General features: G+C 37.4%; 1 protein-coding gene across 1 annotated transcript; it reads left to right on the forward strand.

Annotated features, from left to right (window-relative positions):
* Positions 1-1341: 1341 nt before the first annotated feature.
* LOC126372740 (peptide transporter family 1-like) lies at positions 1342-20178 on the forward strand. Its single transcript, XM_050018610.1, has 14 exons — positions 1342-1422; positions 5131-5212; positions 5992-6133; positions 6230-6316; positions 6551-6825; positions 7640-7722; positions 10097-10270; positions 10390-10515; positions 11554-11676; positions 13139-13452; positions 17558-17768; positions 18251-18337; positions 18741-18890; positions 19190-20178. Exons 1-14 carry the CDS (start codon positions 1375-1377, stop codon positions 19349-19351), a joined length of 2064 nt encoding a protein of 687 aa, XP_049874567.1. The 5' UTR covers positions 1342-1374; the 3' UTR covers positions 19352-20178.
* The last annotated feature ends 1202 nt before the right edge of the window (positions 20179-21380 follow it).

Raw genomic sequence — 21380 nt, forward strand, 5'->3', positions numbered from 1 at the left:
GATTTGCCTCACTTCTATGTCTTTTCCAGTTACTCATTTATATCAGTGGGTAAACACAAATATTGTTAGGACGTAACCCACCTTATCATTAGGAAACCACCAGAAGATAAGGCTATTATTATATCAATGACTTATTTGATGCGAAAATAGATGGAATCCGTGTAACCTTTGTTGATATTTTCATTCTCTCTTTTCTCGTGTGGGTTGTGAGTACTTGTAAGATCAATGACCGACCTCATTAATTTGGTTGTCAGGGTTATAAAGTCACCAAGGGCTCTCGAGATTCTTCACGTAGCGACTACGTAGCTACTTACTTAAGTAAATAATAGCTGGGACCAACAGCTAAACAAACCTTCAGAAGCATGAAGAAGTATTCATTTTTATATGATTTAGACATTTATTAGGGAATGTTCACCTTAGGTCTGATAGTTTGTTTGTTACTTATTAGCTACCTATACGTTGAACACTAGTTAACCACAAGTTTAATCTTAGAAGTGACTGTTTAGAAAACTTCATTACTAGTTTCATTTACAAAACTACTGGGTCGTTTGGAGTGAAACAAAAATTAGTATGCTTCTACCATGTAGGTAAGCACTTCTAATGAGTAAGCTCTGCTACAAAAAAAAAGTCAGCCGGTTTTATTAGGTATTCTCCATACATTGAACTTCAGTAATAAAAGTAAAGCCATTTTGTTAGAAAATAGCCCCACTGTTTGCTGGGTAATGAAGATAAATTACTCTTATTTCAGATACCCTGCCGTTCAATCTATTCAATACCTCGCAAGATCAGTAACCTGGTATCTGCCAAAGCTAATATTGAATTACAGGTACAGGTATTTACTTAAAATCGATACGTTTAATTTTGTTCGGGATAAAATGTAAGCACAATGCCCTTGATCACGTTTGGGACCTGTCAATATTGTGGTATAATACAGATATATTTTATTGAAAATATACCAAAATAAAAGAAAATATTGCTAAATAGTAGTTAATACTTCTACCTCTAGGTACAGATAATTTGTATCTATATAGTCTCGAAGTACATTTTCACCACCAATAATAAAAGCTAGCTAATCTATTATAGACCCTCTTCAACGTGTATGTATGTAATGATTACTGTCGTCTTTTATATATTTGTATTATACTAATTTATAAAGAAAAACATTAAAAGTACAGGAAAAGTTTTATGGAAAATAAAATAAACTGACTATTGTTGACTTGTCCCTCCAAAGTTTAGCTGTTCAGATTGGTTAAGCCATGCTGTGATAGGATTGTTTGCTGAGAAAACACGTCTAACTACGTAACATTATAAAATAGGAATGTAAAATTGCATCCGATCATTCTTTGTTGTATTTACGTGTTGTGAGGTGCTACAATGTCGAAGGAAGTGGAAAAGGATGCCGAACATCCTTCTGGACCGCTGGTATATATTTCTAAAGGAATATATTATTTTATAGAAAAAATACCTTTAATAGTTGAATAGTAATATCGTAAAATCGGGATGCAAAAAAATTGCCTTCTAGACCAAGGGTACTAATAGAATGGGCAATCTGCAAAAACACTCACGCAGAGAGACGAAACCTTTCACTATTTCTAGCACACGGATATATATCGTCACTGGAAAGGCAAAATTACGTAAGCGCCAAAAGGCCATTTCGAGAAAAAGCCGTTTAAAGTTTCATTTTTTCGTTTTTTTATCATAACTTTTTACCCAATTATCCAATTTAGATGATGTCAAAGTAAGGTTACATTGTTTTTTAATTTTCTATGTCCAGCAATACATATTATAACTGTTGGATTGCTATTTTAGGATATAGTGGCGCTTACGTAAAAATGACTTCAGTTTACAGTAAAGCAAATTTACTTAACCGCCATCTGGTTAAAATATTATTTGGAAGCAAAATTACTTACAGCTCTTACGACAATGCATACGAGAACGACAATATTTCTTTAAATATAATAATACTGTAATGTTAGCGGAGTAAAAGTTACTGTAACGACTTTTACACATCTGCTCTCATTATGTAAAAATTGCCTACAAAGTGATCGATTGATTATGTCAGTTCACCAAAAATTCTTTAAAGTAAGTTTTTGTAATATCTTACATGGGTAAAAAGACGTAAGAGACAAATAATTATTCTTAATACCTCTTTAAACTACTTATTACTTCAATTGATTTATAAAATGGCTATTAAAATACTGAAGTGCCAGAAATAAAGTTTCATAAAATATAAATAATAGCGTACAACCCGTTATCTGTTTGTAAAAGTTTATTTTTAACACTTTCAAAGACAGAACGTATACGGACGTTCCGATTCCAAGGTGCCATACTACCTATTATGAACCACCAATGACCCATGGTCTCTGTCCGTGAAAGGGTTAAACGGTTTTATTTAGCTAAACCCGTACGGTATATTTGTATCAAAATTAGATATTGCAGTACCTTCCTGTTGTCAGATTGATCTGAAATTTGGTACGCACCTTTAATTCCGATGGCAATACAATATAGTAAAATCAATAACATTATAAATCTAAGATGGCAGCCGGTACATAATGGGGGATTACATATTTTTCCACAACCCCCTCAATATGGGTATCAAAGATAGGACTACACTAGTAGAATACTGTCATTATGTCAAAATTTCAAATCCAAGATGGACGATATTACAAAATGACTGAAAGAAAGATGTTGCCCTTAATTTTGTCATTGTCATCCACCGTCCATAATATGCAGGGCAGCACAGTGGATCGCTGGGTGGGGTCGCTCCGCGAAGCCTGTGAAATCCCCAGGAGGCTTCTGAGCTTCTGGAAGGAGATAGGTTGGCTTACGTAGTCAACAATTACACGCATAATGGGCCACCTTAGAGTCTAAATGCGGAAAACAGAGCCCACTAACAAAACATAACATATGCAGGGCAGCACAGTCGACCATGCAGTAGTATATTTGGGCTCAAAATTGTTTGAATTAGGACAAGCATACGTGGCTCTAAGTCGAGTCAAGTCTCTGGAAGGGTCAAGTCTTTTTAATTCCTCAATAATTCCCCTTATTGTTTTTAAGAGTATTTACCACGAAGTTTAATACACTTTTCCATTCGCTCGAACCAGGTATTATTTAACATTTATTCCACTCCAAAGTAGAAGTGTTCAAAATGGCTGACTTGAAAGCGTTGGCCGCTTCTTCACCGCACTGGAACCTTCGACCGCGAAGAGTTTCTTTTTTAATTTTAGGAAATGTAAAGAAATCATTGGAGCTTAGGTCAGGACTGTATGGAGGATGGTCAAGAATTTCTACGTTTTCCTGCTTCAAATAATCGTTTGACGAGCGGTGTGTGAGCTTGCGTTGTCATGGTGCAGCATCCTGCACTCCTGCGCATCATCATGCGTCGCTTTGGGTTAGATTTTCGAAGTTCGGCGATGACTTGTGGTAAACAAATTGTGGTATACCAATCTGCATTAACCGTCCTACGATCTTCAAGTGCAATTGTCGTAACATGACCGATTTTCTCCACGAAGGTAGCCACCATCTTCTTTGAAGTGCTTCGAGAGCGAACAACTTTAGTCGGCTTTGACTCTTTTTGGAAGACCCAAACTGTGGATTGTTGTTTGGAATCAGGATAATAGCATAAATCCAAGATTCGTCACCACTGATGATGTCGTACACGTGATTTGACTCTCCTCGGTTGAACCTCTGAAGAGTTTTCTTACACCATCTGACGCGGGCTACCTTATGATCGTCAGAAAATGCGGGATGCAACGGCAAACTAGTTTTCTCACACCAAGTGCCTCATTCAATATCGTTTAAATGGTTGTCCCTGAAATGCCTAATAACGCCTCTATTCTCGGTATGTCACATGACGATTTTTGAGGATTAGTTGTCTCACAGCAACGATATTATCTTCAGTGAAGGCGGATATCCACGCTCGAATTCTAAATACCAGCGTTCGATGGCTCGCAGACATGGCACTTCATCGTGGAATAGAGATTTTAACTGTTTGAAACACTGAAGTCGCAGTAGGCCTCTTCGAAAGTTATAGAAAATTTTTCTTTGTAAGATTCATTTTCGGACATCTGACAGATTCAAACCAACGCTGTGACTAAACAATTGCATTAATCCTAATGCTTTCAATTGTTTTGATATTCGAAATTCCAACAAATTTGAATTTAGAGTTCTCAATTCAAAATTGGCGCTAAATATGCAAACGACAGAACTTAAAAAGTATTACAAAGTCGCTTTTTCTGTCCCTATATCCCTATGTACGCTTAAATCTTTAAAATTGCGCAACGGATTTTGATGCAATTTTCTTTAGTAGATAGAGTGATTCAAGAGGAAAGTTTATAGGTATGTATAATAACATCCAATAAATAGTGTAGAAATACTGTTATTTTTGAGGATTTTAATGTGATGTCGTAAATAATTTCATTTTTCCTTAGCATTGCATCCGAGCGAAGCCGGGTCGCTAATAAATTATAAAATCAATTCTAAAATAGTTTTACTTTTAGATCTATTGTTAAAAAATAACTTCCTGGGAAACTTACTGCTAGCCCACAAACTTGCTTAATAACAGCATAAAAATGCGAAGGCAAATTTACGTACACGCCTTACTTATTCTAAATACTGTAAGTCAAAATTACTTATTCGCCATTCACTGCATAAACATGCTAAGACATTTTTTTCTTATACGCCTTACTTATTTTAAAAGCTGTAAATAAAAATGACTTATACATAGTCTATTTTTTATTTTCAGTAGTCCAAAATTACTAATAAAATGATACTTTTCAAACTATAGAATGCCAAATTTACTTAAAGTTAATATGTAGTTATTATATAGGACCACAATATTACTTATACACCAGTCACGAAAAAAACACCAAAATCTTGTCGTTTAAGAAACTGGAATTGAAAAAAGTCGACTATTTTCAAATTTACGTAAGCGCCAAAAAAGTGCTCGTATCGCAATGCTACCCAGACAGATCGACGCAGAATGAAACGCTGATTCCGAATATATAAAAAACCCAAAATACCTATTTTGGCGCTTACGTAATTTTGCCTTTCCAGTGACGATATGTACAGTATATATAATTTGTCAAGTGTTTTAATTACAAGTGACTCATTTCAAAATATTGTTTTTAGGCTCATGGCCGATTTCCAAGATTAGTGATTGTCATTATATTGGCGGAGTTTTGTGAACGTTTCTCTTTTTCTGGAATGCGAGGTAAGTAAAATAAATATTCATTTCACATTACACAAGTACCTACCTAAAAATCATGAAAATATTGTATGAATGAATGAATGAATGAATGAATGAATGAATGAATGAAATATTTATTTCAGATATTTATCCATATTTTGTTAGTAATAGAAGATTATATCTAAGTTAGTAAAATTTATAATTTTCATTGGATGTCACATGCATGTACATCCAGTGAGTGAGGATGGGACTGTCCATCCTTTGTGAGACCACCTTCAGGAGACTGTTGCTGCTGCCCCGCACTCGCTCCCACAGAGAAGCCACACGCTTGCGTAGAACAGCCTGGAAGCCATCAGTGCTCCAGGAGGCGAACATCCCCGAGGCACTGCAGCGCCAGGGCAGCCCCAACAACCCCCTGAAGGCGTTATTATATTGAACGCGCAGAGCACTGAAGGTCTTTTTGGTGTAATTGCTCCAAAGGTTGCACGTGTATAAACTATGACATGGGTTTTAGGAAAGTTATTGGTTGGGAGAAATTCAAAGAATAACTTTGTTCTTTACCCTCTTATAAAGGAAAGTTTCCGAAGTTTTCACAGTTGGGGTAAAAAAAAACTTTCCCTAACCACAATAGTAATAAAAAGTATAGAATCGTGATTTGTTGCCTACCAAGCTCAAAATTATACTAGCGTGTTGTCATAAAAATATATGTAAGTATGTATAGAAAATTTTGTGTCTAATTTTGATTATTATTTATGCTGTAACTCTGTGATAACGCATTTCCTATGTGAGGTTGTTGTTTGCAGCATTCCTGACATTATATTGCCGAAGTAAATTAGGGTTTACTGATGATGGTGCTACGGAAATGTATCATATATTCAGCACGCTTATTTACTTTTTCCCTATTCTTGGAGGTATCATAGCCGACAATTACCTTGGTAAATACAGGTGATTATATTACTTTTCTAAGAAAACTAACAAATGTAAACTTGTAAATAATTATAAATATGCAGCACCTTTTCTAACACATAAAATATTTTTCAGGACTATATTGTACTTAATGTTTGTATACGCAGCAGGAAACTCGTTAGTTGCTATTACCGCTATACCCCAATTGGGTCTACCAGCAAGGCAAGTAATACAAAAAAAAAAACTCCATTTAAGTACCATTTTTCAGCATTATAATTATCGATTTCTACGGGCAAGTTTCTATTACTCTTATCGATTTAATTTTAAAATTATAGACATAAATATAATTATTGTGCTACAACACTATTAATATCTCTTTTAAAAAAATAAAATTCGAAAGTTTTTAAGCGAAGTTATGGCGCGATCGCCCGAATTACAATGAATTAATGTTTTCAGGTTATGCACAATGATTGGATTATTTATGATCACAGTTGGTACTGGAGGAATAAAACCTTGCGTGGCTGCGTTTGGTGGAGATCAGTTCAAGTTGCCTCAGCAGGAGAAGCATTTGGCGGCATATTTCAATATATTGTACTTTACGTTATGTGTGGGATCGTTGATTGCTAAGACAGTGTCGCCTATATTGCGGTCCGAAATACATTGTTTCGGGGATAAAGATTGCTATTCCGTTGCGTTTGGTGCCCCGGGTTTGATTGTACTCGTGTCTATAGGTAAGACCTTAGTTGTAACAATTACGTTAACTATCAGAAAAACAATCTTATTCATTTAGGCTTAGGCTTTATTCCACCAACCCATAGCGGCAGTGTAGCGCAAGTACCTAATTTAGAGTGTGTTCTATTCTAGACATGGTGTGGTGAATCTCAAAATTTCAAGTTTGGTGGCGAAATTTCATATTATTTTTTCGTGAAAAATTGGGTTCCGACATGAAAAAGATCCAAAAGGATCCTCGGTTCCGACATGAAAAAGGAATTTTTCAATTCCCAATTTTCCCAATTTCACAAAAAATTATATGACAGTCGCCACCAAAGTTGTTTTGATATTCACCCGTGTAGGTCTTATACCATGGTTCTAGAGGTGTGCCTTTGTCCCTCCTTTGAGTATTTAGGCAATTACACGATTGTGATTGCCTAAAGACTCAAAGGAGGAACAAAGGCACACACATAATAATCGTATTATAATCCGACTTCAAAAAAGAAGGGATGAAAAGTTAGAGAGAGATTGTAAGACCAACGTGATGAGCCGTACCAACGTTAATCTATTTCTCTTTCAATAAAAAATCTATCTACTTATTATTTTAATTTATTTCAAGAATTGAATTGTTAATTTATAATTGTATTGATATTTAATTTGTAATTATAATATAAGTGCCTATTTAGAGTATTATACGGGTATATTGTAATTTGATTAGATATTTTTTGTAATTTGATGAAATGTTATTTTTATTGCTTTTAATAAATTATATTTTATTTTAATATTAGAATATAAACCTTCCATCTTCATTTATTTCGTATTTTTTCTTTTCAGTGATATTCGTGAGCGCGAGGAATCATTATGTAATGAAGAAACCAGAAGGCAATATAGTTCTGGACTTTGTAAAGTGCGTGTCGGTAAGGGATCTTAGCACTCCACCCATTAACCTTAGGTATTTTCAGCGTTGCGGAACGGAAAGCGGGGATCTAAAAGCGATACATTTAAGTAGGAAAGTATTGAAACTACAAATAGCAATATTGCTTTTTAAGATGAATTGCTTCTTTTTCTTCTTATCGTGTGGGTTCTGAGGTGGAACACCAACCTCATCAACCCTGGTGTCAGGTTTATTACTGACTGAGCCGCCAAAGGCCCCTGACATGGCTCATGTAACGACTACAATATTTACATCAATAAGTAGTAACCGGGAACAACGACTTAACGTGCCTTCCGAAGCACGGATCATCTTACTTTCGAACGATAGGTATGCAATTGCTTCAATATGGCGTTTTTATACCCCCCGCTTACCGTACTAGTAGTTAATTCGTCTTAAAAAGCAATATTGCTATGTGAAGTTGCAATACTTATTGCTTTTTAGATGAATTGCTACAATGTGGTTTTTTCGACCGCCAGGACTTTTCACTGTTTTGGTCAAGATTGCGCATAAAACCTCGAAAAATAGGTAGCTCATTTCGTTTTACGTAGTACCATAGAATATGGAATAGTTAGGTAACAAAAAAAGGTAAAGTTAGGTAAGTATCGATACTACTTGTGTATTGATCTTTATAAGTCGTCGAGTTGATTAAAATATATACCTATAGATATTAATATCTATAGGTACTGTGCACTATGCGGTTAACCTACACGCCTGTCACATTAGCCGGGGTTCGTAGTAAAGTCGCTCTATTATAAAACCACTTCCACCTAAAATATACTAGAGGAGTATCGTACATTTTAATTTTCAATTTCCCTCCTCGACGGGTGAAGTTCGCTGATATTAAAATTCACTTACTTAGTGCAACTCACGAAAACTTATTCAACATTTTCTTTCCCCTCTTTGCAGAATAAAATGTCCATCTTGGTTTTTTTTTCTAGTTATGCGTAGGTATGTATACGAAGAAGATTTTTGTGAGTTCTTTTTTTAATATAAGTACCTACTTCAAAAATGGTTTGCTTTTGGCACACCCCGGACACTTGATACGGAACACCTCGTTTTACACACACACTACACATTGACGTTATCGCACAAGTGCACCTGTGTGTGTGACTCTGACGCCATAATAATATATTGGTTTAGGCCTGTGCTGGATTCGAATCTGCGACTTCGAAGCGAGGCAAGCGTTCTACCAACTGCGCTACCACGACTCACGGGTGGCTACCATTAATGCTCATAATACCTAATTTTTCCACAAGAACTGCTTCAAGATAAATAGGTATTTCTCTTCATCCATTATTATCGGACAGTCGATTAATTCCAGCGGATTTGTAGGATTCTACCTGAACACGTTTGTTTGAGGACACGTATTGATCTTGCTTAGTCCAGACAGTGAATTCCCTATTTGCGATGTAATGAAGATATTTGATGACCGTAACGTAACAAGCTCACGACTTTATCACAATTGGGGTAGTCAGGGGTCAACGTGAAGTTGAAGTTTTGAAGTGACATTTTGAAATTAACACTTGTAGCTGTTACAGCTATTGAAAATGAAATGACTGTACTACTGTGTTGACTGTTTATAATTACATTTTTTACGACTGCGGTGGATGTCTAGAATGTTTGTTTTTTATTTTTTTATTTTTTTTGCTGTGACAGCTTAAATGTAGTAGTTTATATTCTAGAAGATACACTGAAAATTGTTTCTGTTTTCTCTAGTGTGGGTTGTTTTCTGTTAAAAACTTAAGTAACATACAAAAAATCGCTTCCCATGGATAGAGGCACACAAATAATCAAAAGACAACTTGCACCTTATGAATAATAATAAACATGTCACACATATGTACACACTTCTCATTAAAAAAAAAATCGAAACACCTCGTAAGTTTATGTCGTAAGAGTTATGTATCATATCAGTCAGAAACAAGAAAGTATATTAGGATAAAAAATAAATATTGTCACTTTACAATAGGCAAGTAAGAGTATTTGTTAATGTTCCAAATCCAAATTTAAAATTTATTTAAAGTGTTTTGTAGCACAAGAAATCTATAGTGTTTCGATTTTTAAACGGTTTTATTCAGCTTGTTTTGATGAGAAGTAGGCATAAGGTATACATTATTTGATGGTACTTACTTACATAATTTTAGAGAAAAGATAATATTTATACGTTGTTGAGGTTTACGCGGTAATTATCATAATTGAAACACATAATACCGGGTTCTTCCGTTCTTCCGGGTTCTAATGATCACGGCTCTTGCGACAGTGTTCAAATATCGGGAGTTTCAAATCCCTGATAATAACGCGGCTTAAAACATTAATTAAGATAAACTTTGTTGAATAATGTTTATGTTATTTCGCAGCTAGGTCTGAAGAACGCACTGTTAAAACGAAACAGGGGCGAAAAGGATTCCCATTGGTTGGACAGCACGCAACACGAATACGACCAAAGGTTCATCAGGGATATTAAGAAAACTTTGAACATCTTGGTGCTGTTCACTGTACTACCCGTGTTCTGGGCCCTGCTTGATCAGATGGTAAATATAATAGCATGAAATAGATTATGCGCTCTAAGATAAGATAGATTTATGACGCAGGTTTAAGTGGTTAGTGGTTATTCATCATAAATCCATGTCAAGTACCTTTTATATTGCAGGGATCACGTTGGACCCTTCAAGCAACTAAAATGAACGGAAAGTTTTGGTTCTTCACAGTAAAGCCAGACCAGTTACAAGTCATCGCGCCGATTTCAATCCTCATTTTGATTCCTTTAACACATAAGGTACGTTATAACAAATTATTACCATGGGTAAAATTCAGGGTTGCTTCGTCCTTTTGTATCTGATTTCAGTTGGTATTTCATTGTCATGTAGTGAAATTCAACCGGCTTTATAAACTTTTTTTTAAATAATGTAAGTGCTCGCGTTTGACCACAGTCTCACCTGATGGTGAGTGACGATGTGGTCTACTGTGGATCACGCTTACCCAGCAAATGCCAATTCACTGCAGCTTTGAAGACTTCCAGATTATAACGAATGGAAAAACACACGACGGCAGGCAGATCCAATCCTTCGCTGTTCGCATCAAAAAGGAATAGGCAAACTTTGCTGAAATAAGTCTTGTCCATCCAAGTAGTCAATGCCATCTGATGTATCTGCATCTTTTTCTTGCACGTATTGTAAGTAAAGAACGGCACTAATTTAAGGGCTGCCAAACTGCCCGAATAGGCTCCATTATTACATTTATTTAGTTTTATATTATACTCTCTCTCTCTATTTAAGAGCTGCGCTCTTGTCGGTGGAGTAACCGCCATTCCTCTCTTCTTCCCGCCAAAACCTTCACCTCCCGATATGACACGACCTGCACCTTCTCTTTGTGTTTTATATTATTATAAAGTTTTATATCCGGCTTTGGCTGAAATAAAATTATAAGTACTTACTTATAGTAACTGTTGAGATCTTCGATCCCGCCGGCGGGATCAGTATTGGTATCTAGGGTTATTCGACATTCAATTACCGCGGTTGACAGGGTTTGTCTAATGTGCGAGTGTGGGTTCGAATTTCGGCTGGACAAACATTTTGGTCTAGGTCTGTGTACAATATAAACAAACACATTACACGTTTGCATACGCATGTCTTTGGTTAGAAGCCGATGCACGGGACAAGATAACATACAGTAGTTTCTGGTATCGTTATAACATAACACAACAAATACTTTATTGTACAAACAGGAAATACAAAATACAAAACAAAAGAGAAATAGAAAGAGTACATAAGAAAAAAAGATTATTAATTTATAAAAATGTGTTCTTTAATTTCAGTACATATACCCGTTTTTAGAAAAACGTAACATACTGAAGAACCCGCTTCATAAGCTAACTTTAGGCGGATACCTGGCCGGAATAGCGTTTATTGCCTCGGCTTTGGTGGAGATTTATTTAAAGGTAAGTAAGTGAAGTTTGTAATACCCTTTAGTGCTCTCAGGCATGTGTGGTCTTTATTTTAATGTTGGTAGGTTCATACCCTACCCTCATACCCTTCATACCCTTTTGTCGCTTACAATGATAACATAAAATAACCTAACGTTTATATTCCTAGTTCATTTAGTCCGAGTACATCCATCGCAAGATGAACTGAATACCCAACTACCTACGCTTCACCGATCTTTCTGTTAGACCAACGTGATAGGTGGTGAGCCGTATCATCTAGGCTAGGTATAATGGTCGAGCCAACTGATAAAAAATCTTCCAATGATATTGCATTGTTTTCGCTGCAGGATGTCTCTTATCCAAAACGTCCCTTAGTCGCGAAAGGTTCCTTTCTTTTTGCAAAACAAAGGACTCGGGTGCAATTCCTGATCAGGTTCAGCTATGAAACTGAACTTTTCAAAAATTGAATTTAGAAAACGAACGCAGGCTAAAAAATACAATTAGGCTGTTCGCAATAAATTCTGCATATCGAAACCATCTGTACGAATGATTTGTAGCTGACACGCGACAAATTCGTTCGATACTGATGAATTTACGAATAGCAAAAAATCGAACAGCGTGTTGTTTGTATACTTTGTAACAATATCTACAGATTGGTAGGTATATTTTAAAAAGTAGCGAATGGATAACAAAATAAAATATTTGTCAAAATGGAGTACCTATATGAGTTAATTCTATTTTTAATTGTCTCCCAAACTTGACAACTCTAATAATTGTCGAAAACTAGAACAAAGACTCTACTAAAGATCACCTCTATTTCTTTTGGGTGATGCAGACCATGATTCTGAGTTAATATCAAGTAGAATTTTCCGTCGCAAAAGTATGGAACTGAAAATAATTAAAAAAAGACTGAATCTTCCCTCAAAGTTTTCATTACGATGTTACTAACACCCTGTCATTATATGGGAGATGGACCTATAACCTGTCACAGTTCACTATGTTCACTCGAAGACTTAGTATCGAAAGTGGCTGCAAAGTTGTTTTCTAATTATCTACTGCTCATTCCATTGGAGATAACAGGCGTGAGATTATATATATATACACAAATAAATAATTAAATAAATAAATAAATAATTACGTAAATAGTACTTTATTACTTATTATACTTATGAAATTCTAAGGCTACGTCCACACGGTGACTATTCGATTCGAACTTTTTACGGACCTATTCTGGACAGGCGCGGCGAAATATATCTCAAACACGGATTTTTCCCGCGTAGTCTCTGTGTGAACGATTAGTTTTTATATTGCCGCTGCTAAATTCGATAAAATCTCTTAGAAGTCGTACGAAAAAAATATTGCCGTGTTAACGTAGCCTAACCTCTTAACACTTTCAGGCACTTTCACAAACTCACACGTTCTAAACTTTAGAATCTAAAGTAACCCTTGAAATAATACCGATATTTTTCTTCCTTAGACGACGTATCCCCAACTCCCGCAACCAGGGTTATCCCAACTGAGAATATTCAACGGCAACCCGTGTCCCGTCACTATAACCGACCAGAACTCAACCCACGTCATCCCCATTCTCTCACACTACACTAGAAAGGACTACCAAGTAACCGGCACTAGAAGTGTAAGGTTCCTAGTAAACGGAACGTGTATAGAAAACAGGAGAAAAACATTTTTGCTTGAAGAAAATCGGGCCGCGTCGTTTTTGTTGGAAGGCAATGCTTTGTATAGTTTCAAGGATAAAGTTGATAAAAGTAAAGCGGGATTTCCTGTTGTAAGGTAAGTTAATTTATACTTATTATATTTTGTGATGTGCGACGATATCTTTGGCACAGAATACATGTTAGTACTACGTCACGCCCCGGACACTTCATACAAACGACCTCGTTTTACACAGACACCACACATTGACGTTATCGTACACCCGCGTCTGTGTGTGACATCTGACGCCATACGATTCAAGTTTAACACTTTCAAGGACAGAACGTCTAATGACGTTCCGATTCTAATGTGTCATACTATCTATAATAATGAACCATCAATGTCCCATGGTCTCCGCACGTGAAAGGGTTAAACTATGTCCCCGAGGGGGGGGGGGGGAACTTAGCTCAGCCGCTGGTGGGGGGCGGGGAGTTGCCGTTCTATACGTAGTATTATTGTTTATTCTATGACTACGCCTCTTCCAGCGCCTCCTCCATTTAACAGCCTCCGTGGTCTAGTGGTTAGAGCGTTAGGCTCACGATCTGGAGGTCCGGGTTCGATTCCCGATGGGGACATTGTCGAAATCACTTTGTGAGACTGTCCTTTGTTTGGTAAGGACTTTTCAGGCTTGAATCACCTGATTGTCTGAAAAAGTAAGATGATTCCGTGCTTCGGAGGGCACGTTAAGCCGTTGGTCCCGGATATTAGCCGTAAAAACACCTCCACCAACCCGCACTGGAGCAGCGTGGTGGAGTATGCTCCATACCCCCTCCGGTTGATTGAGGGGAGGCCTGTGCCCAGCAGTGGGACGTATATAGGCAGTTTATGTTATATGTATCTATGACTACGTACAGAGAGGATACTCATCTTCACCCACCGAAACTAGATACCCCAACAGTCCCTGCACGTTAACCACCCTTCTACCCTCTCATTTGCCTTGGAGGTATTGCGAGTAAATTGTATTATCTATTTGTCTTTTTTTTTTTAAATAACATTATGGTTATATCATCTATGTATCAGAGTGTTTAGGCATTAAATTAAACAAGAATAAAGACGTTTATATAAACATAATAAAAAAAATTAAAAATATTAATAAATTAAATTTGAATTCAAAAATATCTTTATTTAGTAGGTAACATAGTGTCGTAGTGTCGTAGTGTCATAGTTACACTTTAATCGTCATTATTTACATAACGAACGTCTCATCCGCCTAAAACTACTGCAGCTTCCCACAACCTGTATAGCTGGGGAAAAGAAGGTGCAAGAAAAACCTATAATAGTTCGAGTATTGTATTTTTAATGTCATCTTACAAATCTGCCAATAAATCTATTGGGGCGAGTTTACGTGAGTTATAACTTTGATCGTTGTTATGACCTCTAAAATATTATATAATTATGATATAAATATGTATTACTTATGTTATAGTATATTTTTAAAATGCTTAAGTATGTTGTTGCTCTTGTCCAGTTTAAGGCATACAAACACATTTTTCAATAATCTTTAGTACTTTGCATGAACTATTATGTTGATATTTAGTAAACCCTTCAATAACCCGAATCAGTTCTAAATATAGTTTCGCTATCTATTAATCCGTTATCCATATAAAGTGTGTACACTTTAGTTAATACATCCCCCTACGCAATATTGATGGGAAATCCTTTGAGCTTTACAGTTAAAAGTATGTTAATTTCAAAGTTTTCCGCTTTGTGACATTTCAAAGTTTTCCACTTTGCTATAGAGTACCTACCATGGTCGCATTCTATTACTGTCCTATTTCTAAAATTAGCCCTTTACGTATTACCAATATAGGTAATTAAACAGCTCCTTAAAATAGACTATTAATCTTTCTTGATACTGGTGATTGATACTACATGTTAACATTATGCCGATATTAATATTAAGTACGTATTTAAAACTAGGAGTAGGAGGTAGGACTAAAAAGAGGAGCTCGGTGGCGCAGCGGTTAACGCGCTCGGTCTGCGATTGTTGAAGTTAAGCAACTTTCGCAAAGGCCGGTCATAAGATGGGTGACCACAAAAAAAGAAAAAAGTTTTCATCTCGAGCTTCTCCGTGCTTCGGAAGGCACGTTAAGCCGTTGGTCCCGGCTGCATTAGCAGTCGTTAATAACCACCAATCCGCACTGGGCCCGCGTGGTGGTTTAAGGCCCGATCTCCCTATCCATCCATAGGGAAGGCTCGTGCCCCAGCAGTGGGGTCGTTAATGGGCTGGTGATGGTGATGATGACGTATTAAAACCAAAACTTCGACCGATAGCGTTCGCTTCGTTAAAATGATGAAGTAGAGTTGGAATGTTTGCCTCTTCTTAATATTTTTATAGTCTTTTTAAAGTGAATTAAACAGAATCAATGGAGTAATGGGACTGGACACCTTCAGGTCTGTTGTCTTAGAACATTTGTCCGGCCAAGTAGTTTATGCCATCTGAGACAAACATACAATAAGTCACGCAAAAAATAATAATGACATGGGTAATGCCCGGATCTGTCGTCCAATACGTCCTTTCTTTTGAACTTCCTTGTTCTTCAACCTTACGAGCACATCAGGCGTTCATTAGCTAATTCAGGCCTTCATTATTGAACCGGAGTACCGGGTGAGAGTCGTCAGCGCTCCCTGTTTGTCCGATCAAGTAGTTTATGCCATCGGAACAAATGTTTTTTTTTTAACGTTGGGAAATGCTTTACGCATACCACGCCGCCCGGGGAGGCGACGTGGTTATGTGGGACTCCCCGGGTGTCGCCACCCGGTATACCCACTAAAACCCAAGGGTGTTCCACCTTGACGCCATCGGAACAAACCTACAATAACTCACGTCAATAAAATAGTAGTATTGGATCGGCCAAGAACAGTATGTCATTCGAAGCAAATATACAATGCTTAAGTCACGAATAAAGTCATAAAAATAAGTATGGTATATTAATTCTCTCTTACTTCCGAAAATCCGCTACATCACTATAAGATACGGTATTGAGGAGTAGATCCAAGATTGGCTCGTGCTAATCTTTCCCGGTAAACGAACCTAAAGAAACAACGGTCTGGTGGTTTTCTCGTTAAATTGTTGTTTATTTTCTTCATTGTGATATTTCATTTTGATGGAAACTGGCGAGATTGGCTTATTGAAAAATGTTTTACACTGCACCTACTTGAAAAATAAAAAAGGAATTTGTTAATTGGTTTCTTTTTGATAAGATATTACTGGTATACAAATACGACTCACCGCCGATCACGTTGGTCTAACAGAAAGCTCGCTGAGGTGTACGGTCACGAGCATTAATATGTATACACTTTGGTACCATGTCACATTAACTTTTTTGACAAATTGAACTGTAAGTCTCACTAAATGTCAAATATGTTAGTGCGACAGAGTCCTAAAGTGGGTACATTATATTGATCATGACTGTACTTAGGTCTGTACCTAGGTTCTGACTATCCCAATTGGAATATACTTAGTCCTGAGCATTATGTTTGTCATAAAAATATGATAGTAGTCGGTGGGCTCTGTTTTCCGCATTTAAACTCTAAAATGGCCCATTAAGCGTAAAAAAATATATTATAGTAATACCTTATCAAAAGTAGGTTTGCTTCAAATGGCATTAATTACTTCGCCTTACCACCAAAGGTCCGTGTTGTTCTATGCCTGAAACATTTTGTAAGTTTCAGCATTCAACACACACTGTCAGTGTTGTATATCTGTAAAAAAATATATTTATTGCGTGATACCATAGAATAAGGAATAATATTACGTATTGAACGGCAACCTCCGCTCCCCACCAGCGGCTGAGCAAGGTTTACCTCACCCCCTCGGTCTTACTTTAGTCTTCAATCCTATAGCGTCAGACGTCACACACACAGATGCGCGTGTATAATATCGTCAATGTGTAGTGTCTGTGTAAAACGAGTGTTTTGTAATCTAAAGTATTCTTATAAAGTAACTAAATGTAGTACTAAGCATTGGTAGTCATTTGTAAACGTCTCTATTCTTTCCATACTCAGAGAATAACGATCTGAGCTCTTAGCCAAAACATGATCTGTCAGTCTGATTCGTAATAATTTGTAGAGATAATTTATAATACTCCTAAAGGCACTCAGCATTCTTTTATGCTCTAAGCACTTATTTATCAACGACATTCTTCATTCAACATATTTATACAAAACCTTTTATTTTCAGATTCATTGTGTCGAGTACTTCCAATCTGACACTATTCAACGACAGACGTAATGAAGTAGAAATGTTCGTTGATAGCAAAGTAATGCCTCAAGTGGAAGTGTTCACGTCCACTTACTCTTTGAGAGAAGGGAATGATGTCATAAAAAGTGGTATTGAGTTAGAAATGGGTGGGGTGTATACTATTATGGTGAAGGAGGTCAACGGTGAATATGTGAGTATGATTTTGTCTTTACTTTTTTGCTGTTGAGTTTATTACCTGGGGGGGGGGGGGGGGGGGGGCGGGAGTTAAAAAGGCTACAACAATTCATCTAAACACGCAATATTAGAATATGACATTTGCGAATATAAAAGTAAGTGCGCAATGGAAAACAAATGACAAATAGCAATATTGCTTTTTTAGATGTATTGCTTCGATTTACCCCATTTTAACCTCATATTTCTCTCTTTAACTTCGCGTACTAAATGCTTAATAGCAGTACGCAGTAAGTCATCAGTCAGGGCCGTTAACCAATTTGAGGCTCCGGGCACATTACAATGAAGAAGCCCCTAGACCTAGATACAGGAGTAATTATGTAATAATGGGCAAAAGGGCAAAGTCGGCTATCATAGATTAGGCCTGTGCTATATTATAGTGCTGTATTATACCACTCCTAAATCCTGTAACAATTCTGCATTGTACACATTTTTTTTCAGAATGTCAATGTGATTGTAATAACAGAACCAAATTCAATAACTATGGCGTGGTTGTTACCGCAATTTTTCATCATGTCGACCGCAGAGGTAACAATTTTAATGTTATTATGTTCATACAATCCTTAGAGGGGCAGCTAGTAAACTTGTACCTTGTAATAGTAATCTTGACACCAGGGTTGATAAGGTCGGTTATTGACTTCACAATCCACATAATAGAAGAAGAAGGCCGCCGATTGTACTTCTCTTGTCACTTTTGTAATTGTTTTTAGTGTTGTGTTTATAACTGCAATAAAGCGTTTTTGTGTTGTCTGTTGTATTGTATTGTAAGCAGTCACATACATAAACAACCTATATACGTCCCACTGCTGGGCATAGGCCTGCCCTCAACCGGAATGGGTATGGAGCATACTCTACGCTGTTCCACTACGGGTTGGTGGAGGTGTTTAGGCAGAGAAAGCATATTTGTTTAAAATCTTGGAGTCTTCGCCAGGTGTTATTCGCCGTGACCGGCAATGAGTTCGCGTTCAAGGAATCTCCGGAGAGCATGAAAGCAGTGATGACGGCGGTGTGGCTTCTGACCGAGGCTGCTGGCAACGTCATCATCATCGTTATCACCAGGCTCTTTGCTGACTATCCACAGGTAATCATCGTCATCCTAGCGTTATCCCGTTTTCACAGGATCCGCTTACCTAACCTGAAGATTTGACTGTCTGTCTGACCTTCCAACCCACGAAGGGAAAACCAGTCCAATACTAGTTAGGTCACATACCTTTGAAAATGCATTTCTCGGGAATGCGGGGTTTCCTCACGATGTCTTCCTTCACTGCTGAGAACATGATAATCATTTATGATCCAAACATGAGTTCGAAAATAAATTCTACAATTATTGATTTTACATACATAAAGTTTTTCTAAAATACTTTTTCTATCTATTTGCAGGAAACCCAAACATTCATTTATATGGGATTGATGTTTGTGTCAATCACGATATTCCACTTCCTGGCCAAAGGCTATCGGTTCGAAACGGAGAAGAAATGCAGAAGTAACAGCGAGGTTCTGTACCTGCAAGTGAAGCAAACTGAAGACTGTTTAGAACATTAGTGTGCTTATAATGACAAGTACTTCGAATATTGTTGTGTATAGTATTGTAATGTGTAAGTGTATATACAGGTTGTTAGTTAAAATGACATCAGAATGTGATTTGTCAAAAAAGTGTAAAAAGCACCAACTGTGTGCAACAATCAGGAAAGTATTCTATAGGTGGTCGATATAGTTATACCTACAATAATTTGATATTTGCATGCTAATAATAATTAGCAGCATAGAGACTCAGTAACACTGATGTATACCATAATATAATGGTGACTCTGTAAATACCTATCCTAAACGAATAAATCATTTCTGATTTCTGATATTATCTACGTTGAAAGAACGATGATGCAGTGGACACCATCATCGTTGGTCTGTAACAGCGTTGCCAGACATCCCGATTTTTAAATCAAAATTTAATGTCCCGCACGGGACAGGCTCAGTCCCGCTTTTCGGGAATAACTCGACCGTGCGTGCAACGTACTGAGAAAGCGCGGACGGATGGCACAGACAAGCGTGGACTGGCCGCCTGGCCGGCGCGTAATGAAGGAAATCAGTGAGCACGTAGTGAGTTGCGTTACGTGCGTAATTACAATTAAAATACATTTTCTATGGATATTTTTGCTATCTATTGTCACGTAAACGTAATTTGCACTCAAATTAGAAGATAAATATTCAAAACCTTTTTATTATATACGTTTTTTTTACTATGTCCCGCTTTCGACAAAGACGTTCCAAAATCCCGACTTGGCAAAAAAAATTTGGCAACCTTGGTCAGTAAGCGCCCTTAGACGCATTTTTTTTGACTGCATCGTCGACACCATCATAGTTGGTAAGCGCACTAGGATGTATTAAGTATTAATAAGTAAATATTTATGTACTTATTGTAAATGTACTTAATTGTAATGTAAAATTGATTTCTTTTTCTAACACGGTTTTTTTTATTAGACCTAATTCATTTAGAGTATATAATACTATCAACACACGCATCAGCCTCCGTGGTCCAGTGGTTAAGCGTTGGGCTCACGATCCGGAGGTCCCGGGTTCGAATCCCGGTGAGAAAACATCACAAAAATCACTTTGTAATACAGGCTGATCACGTGATTGTCCGAAAGTAAGACGATCCGTGCTTCGGTAGGCATGTTAAGCCGTTGGTCCCGGGTAAGTACGTAGTTGTTACGTGTTTTAAGTCAGGGGCCTTTGGCGGCTCAATAGTAACCCTGACACCGGGGTTGATGAAGTTTGGTAATCCACCTCACAACCCACACGATAGAAGAACACACGCATGCGAATTTTTCCTCATTTATACCGGAAAGCCTGACGATATATTTTTAGTACAAATATTCCACCTACGCTACGATGTAACATTTTTCATGGTGTTATATGCGTAAGATAAACAAATGGTTTAATGTACGCTGCGCTTTTCTTACGTGACTTATTGTGGATTTTCCGCAAATGGCATTAACTACTTGAGCGGACAAATGAGGAGCGGTGAGGGCTCTTCCCGGTACAAAATTTAAGACAATTAGGGGTGCCCAGTCGGGCGCGAACCTCGGTTCTTTCGGAGGTATGTGACCTAAGCTGTATTGGGCTGGTTTTCCCTTCGAGGGTTGGAAGGTCAGACAGGCAGTCGCTTCCGTATAATATACGATCCTGACGACCCGATTACTCTAGCCATAGAAGCAGCCAATCAGCTCGCGACACCAAACACTTCAGGACCCCGATACTGACCCCGCCGGCGTGGTCGACGATTTCCCTCATTCAGCGCTTATCGCTATCGACTCACTAGGGTAAATTAATTCTTTCAAATATTTTTCCTCTCAGACGACGCCCTGAGCCGAGGTTCGCGCCCAACTGGGCACCCTCAGGCCTGTTGTCTTAAACGTTGTACCGGGTGAGAGCCTTCAGCGCTCCCCATTTGTCCGGCTAAGTAGTTAATGCCATCTGCGGCAAATCTACAATAAGTTACGTCAAAAAAAAACAAAAGGTTCCGTAAAAAACAGCACCTGTAAATTGGTGAGCTACTAAGAATAATTCTACG

This window comes from Pectinophora gossypiella, chromosome 14 (assembly GCF_024362695.1).
Source record: "Pectinophora gossypiella chromosome 14, ilPecGoss1.1, whole genome shotgun sequence".
NCBI classification, from domain to species: Eukaryota; Metazoa; Arthropoda; class Insecta; order Lepidoptera; family Gelechiidae; genus Pectinophora; species Pectinophora gossypiella.

Bases quoted from the DNA above. Each gene is read 5' to 3' on its own strand.
- LOC126372740 (XM_050018610.1), top strand. From the start codon at position 1,375: ATGTCGAAGGAAGTGGAAAAGGATGCCGAACATCCTTCTGGACCGCTG. The intron at 6,134-6,229 runs GTGATTATATTA...AATATTTTTCAG, and splicing joins AATTACCTTGGTAAATACAG to GACTATATTGTACTTAATGT. The intron at 6,317-6,550 runs GCAAGTAATACA...TAATGTTTTCAG, and splicing joins CAATTGGGTCTACCAGCAAG to GTTATGCACAATGATTGGAT.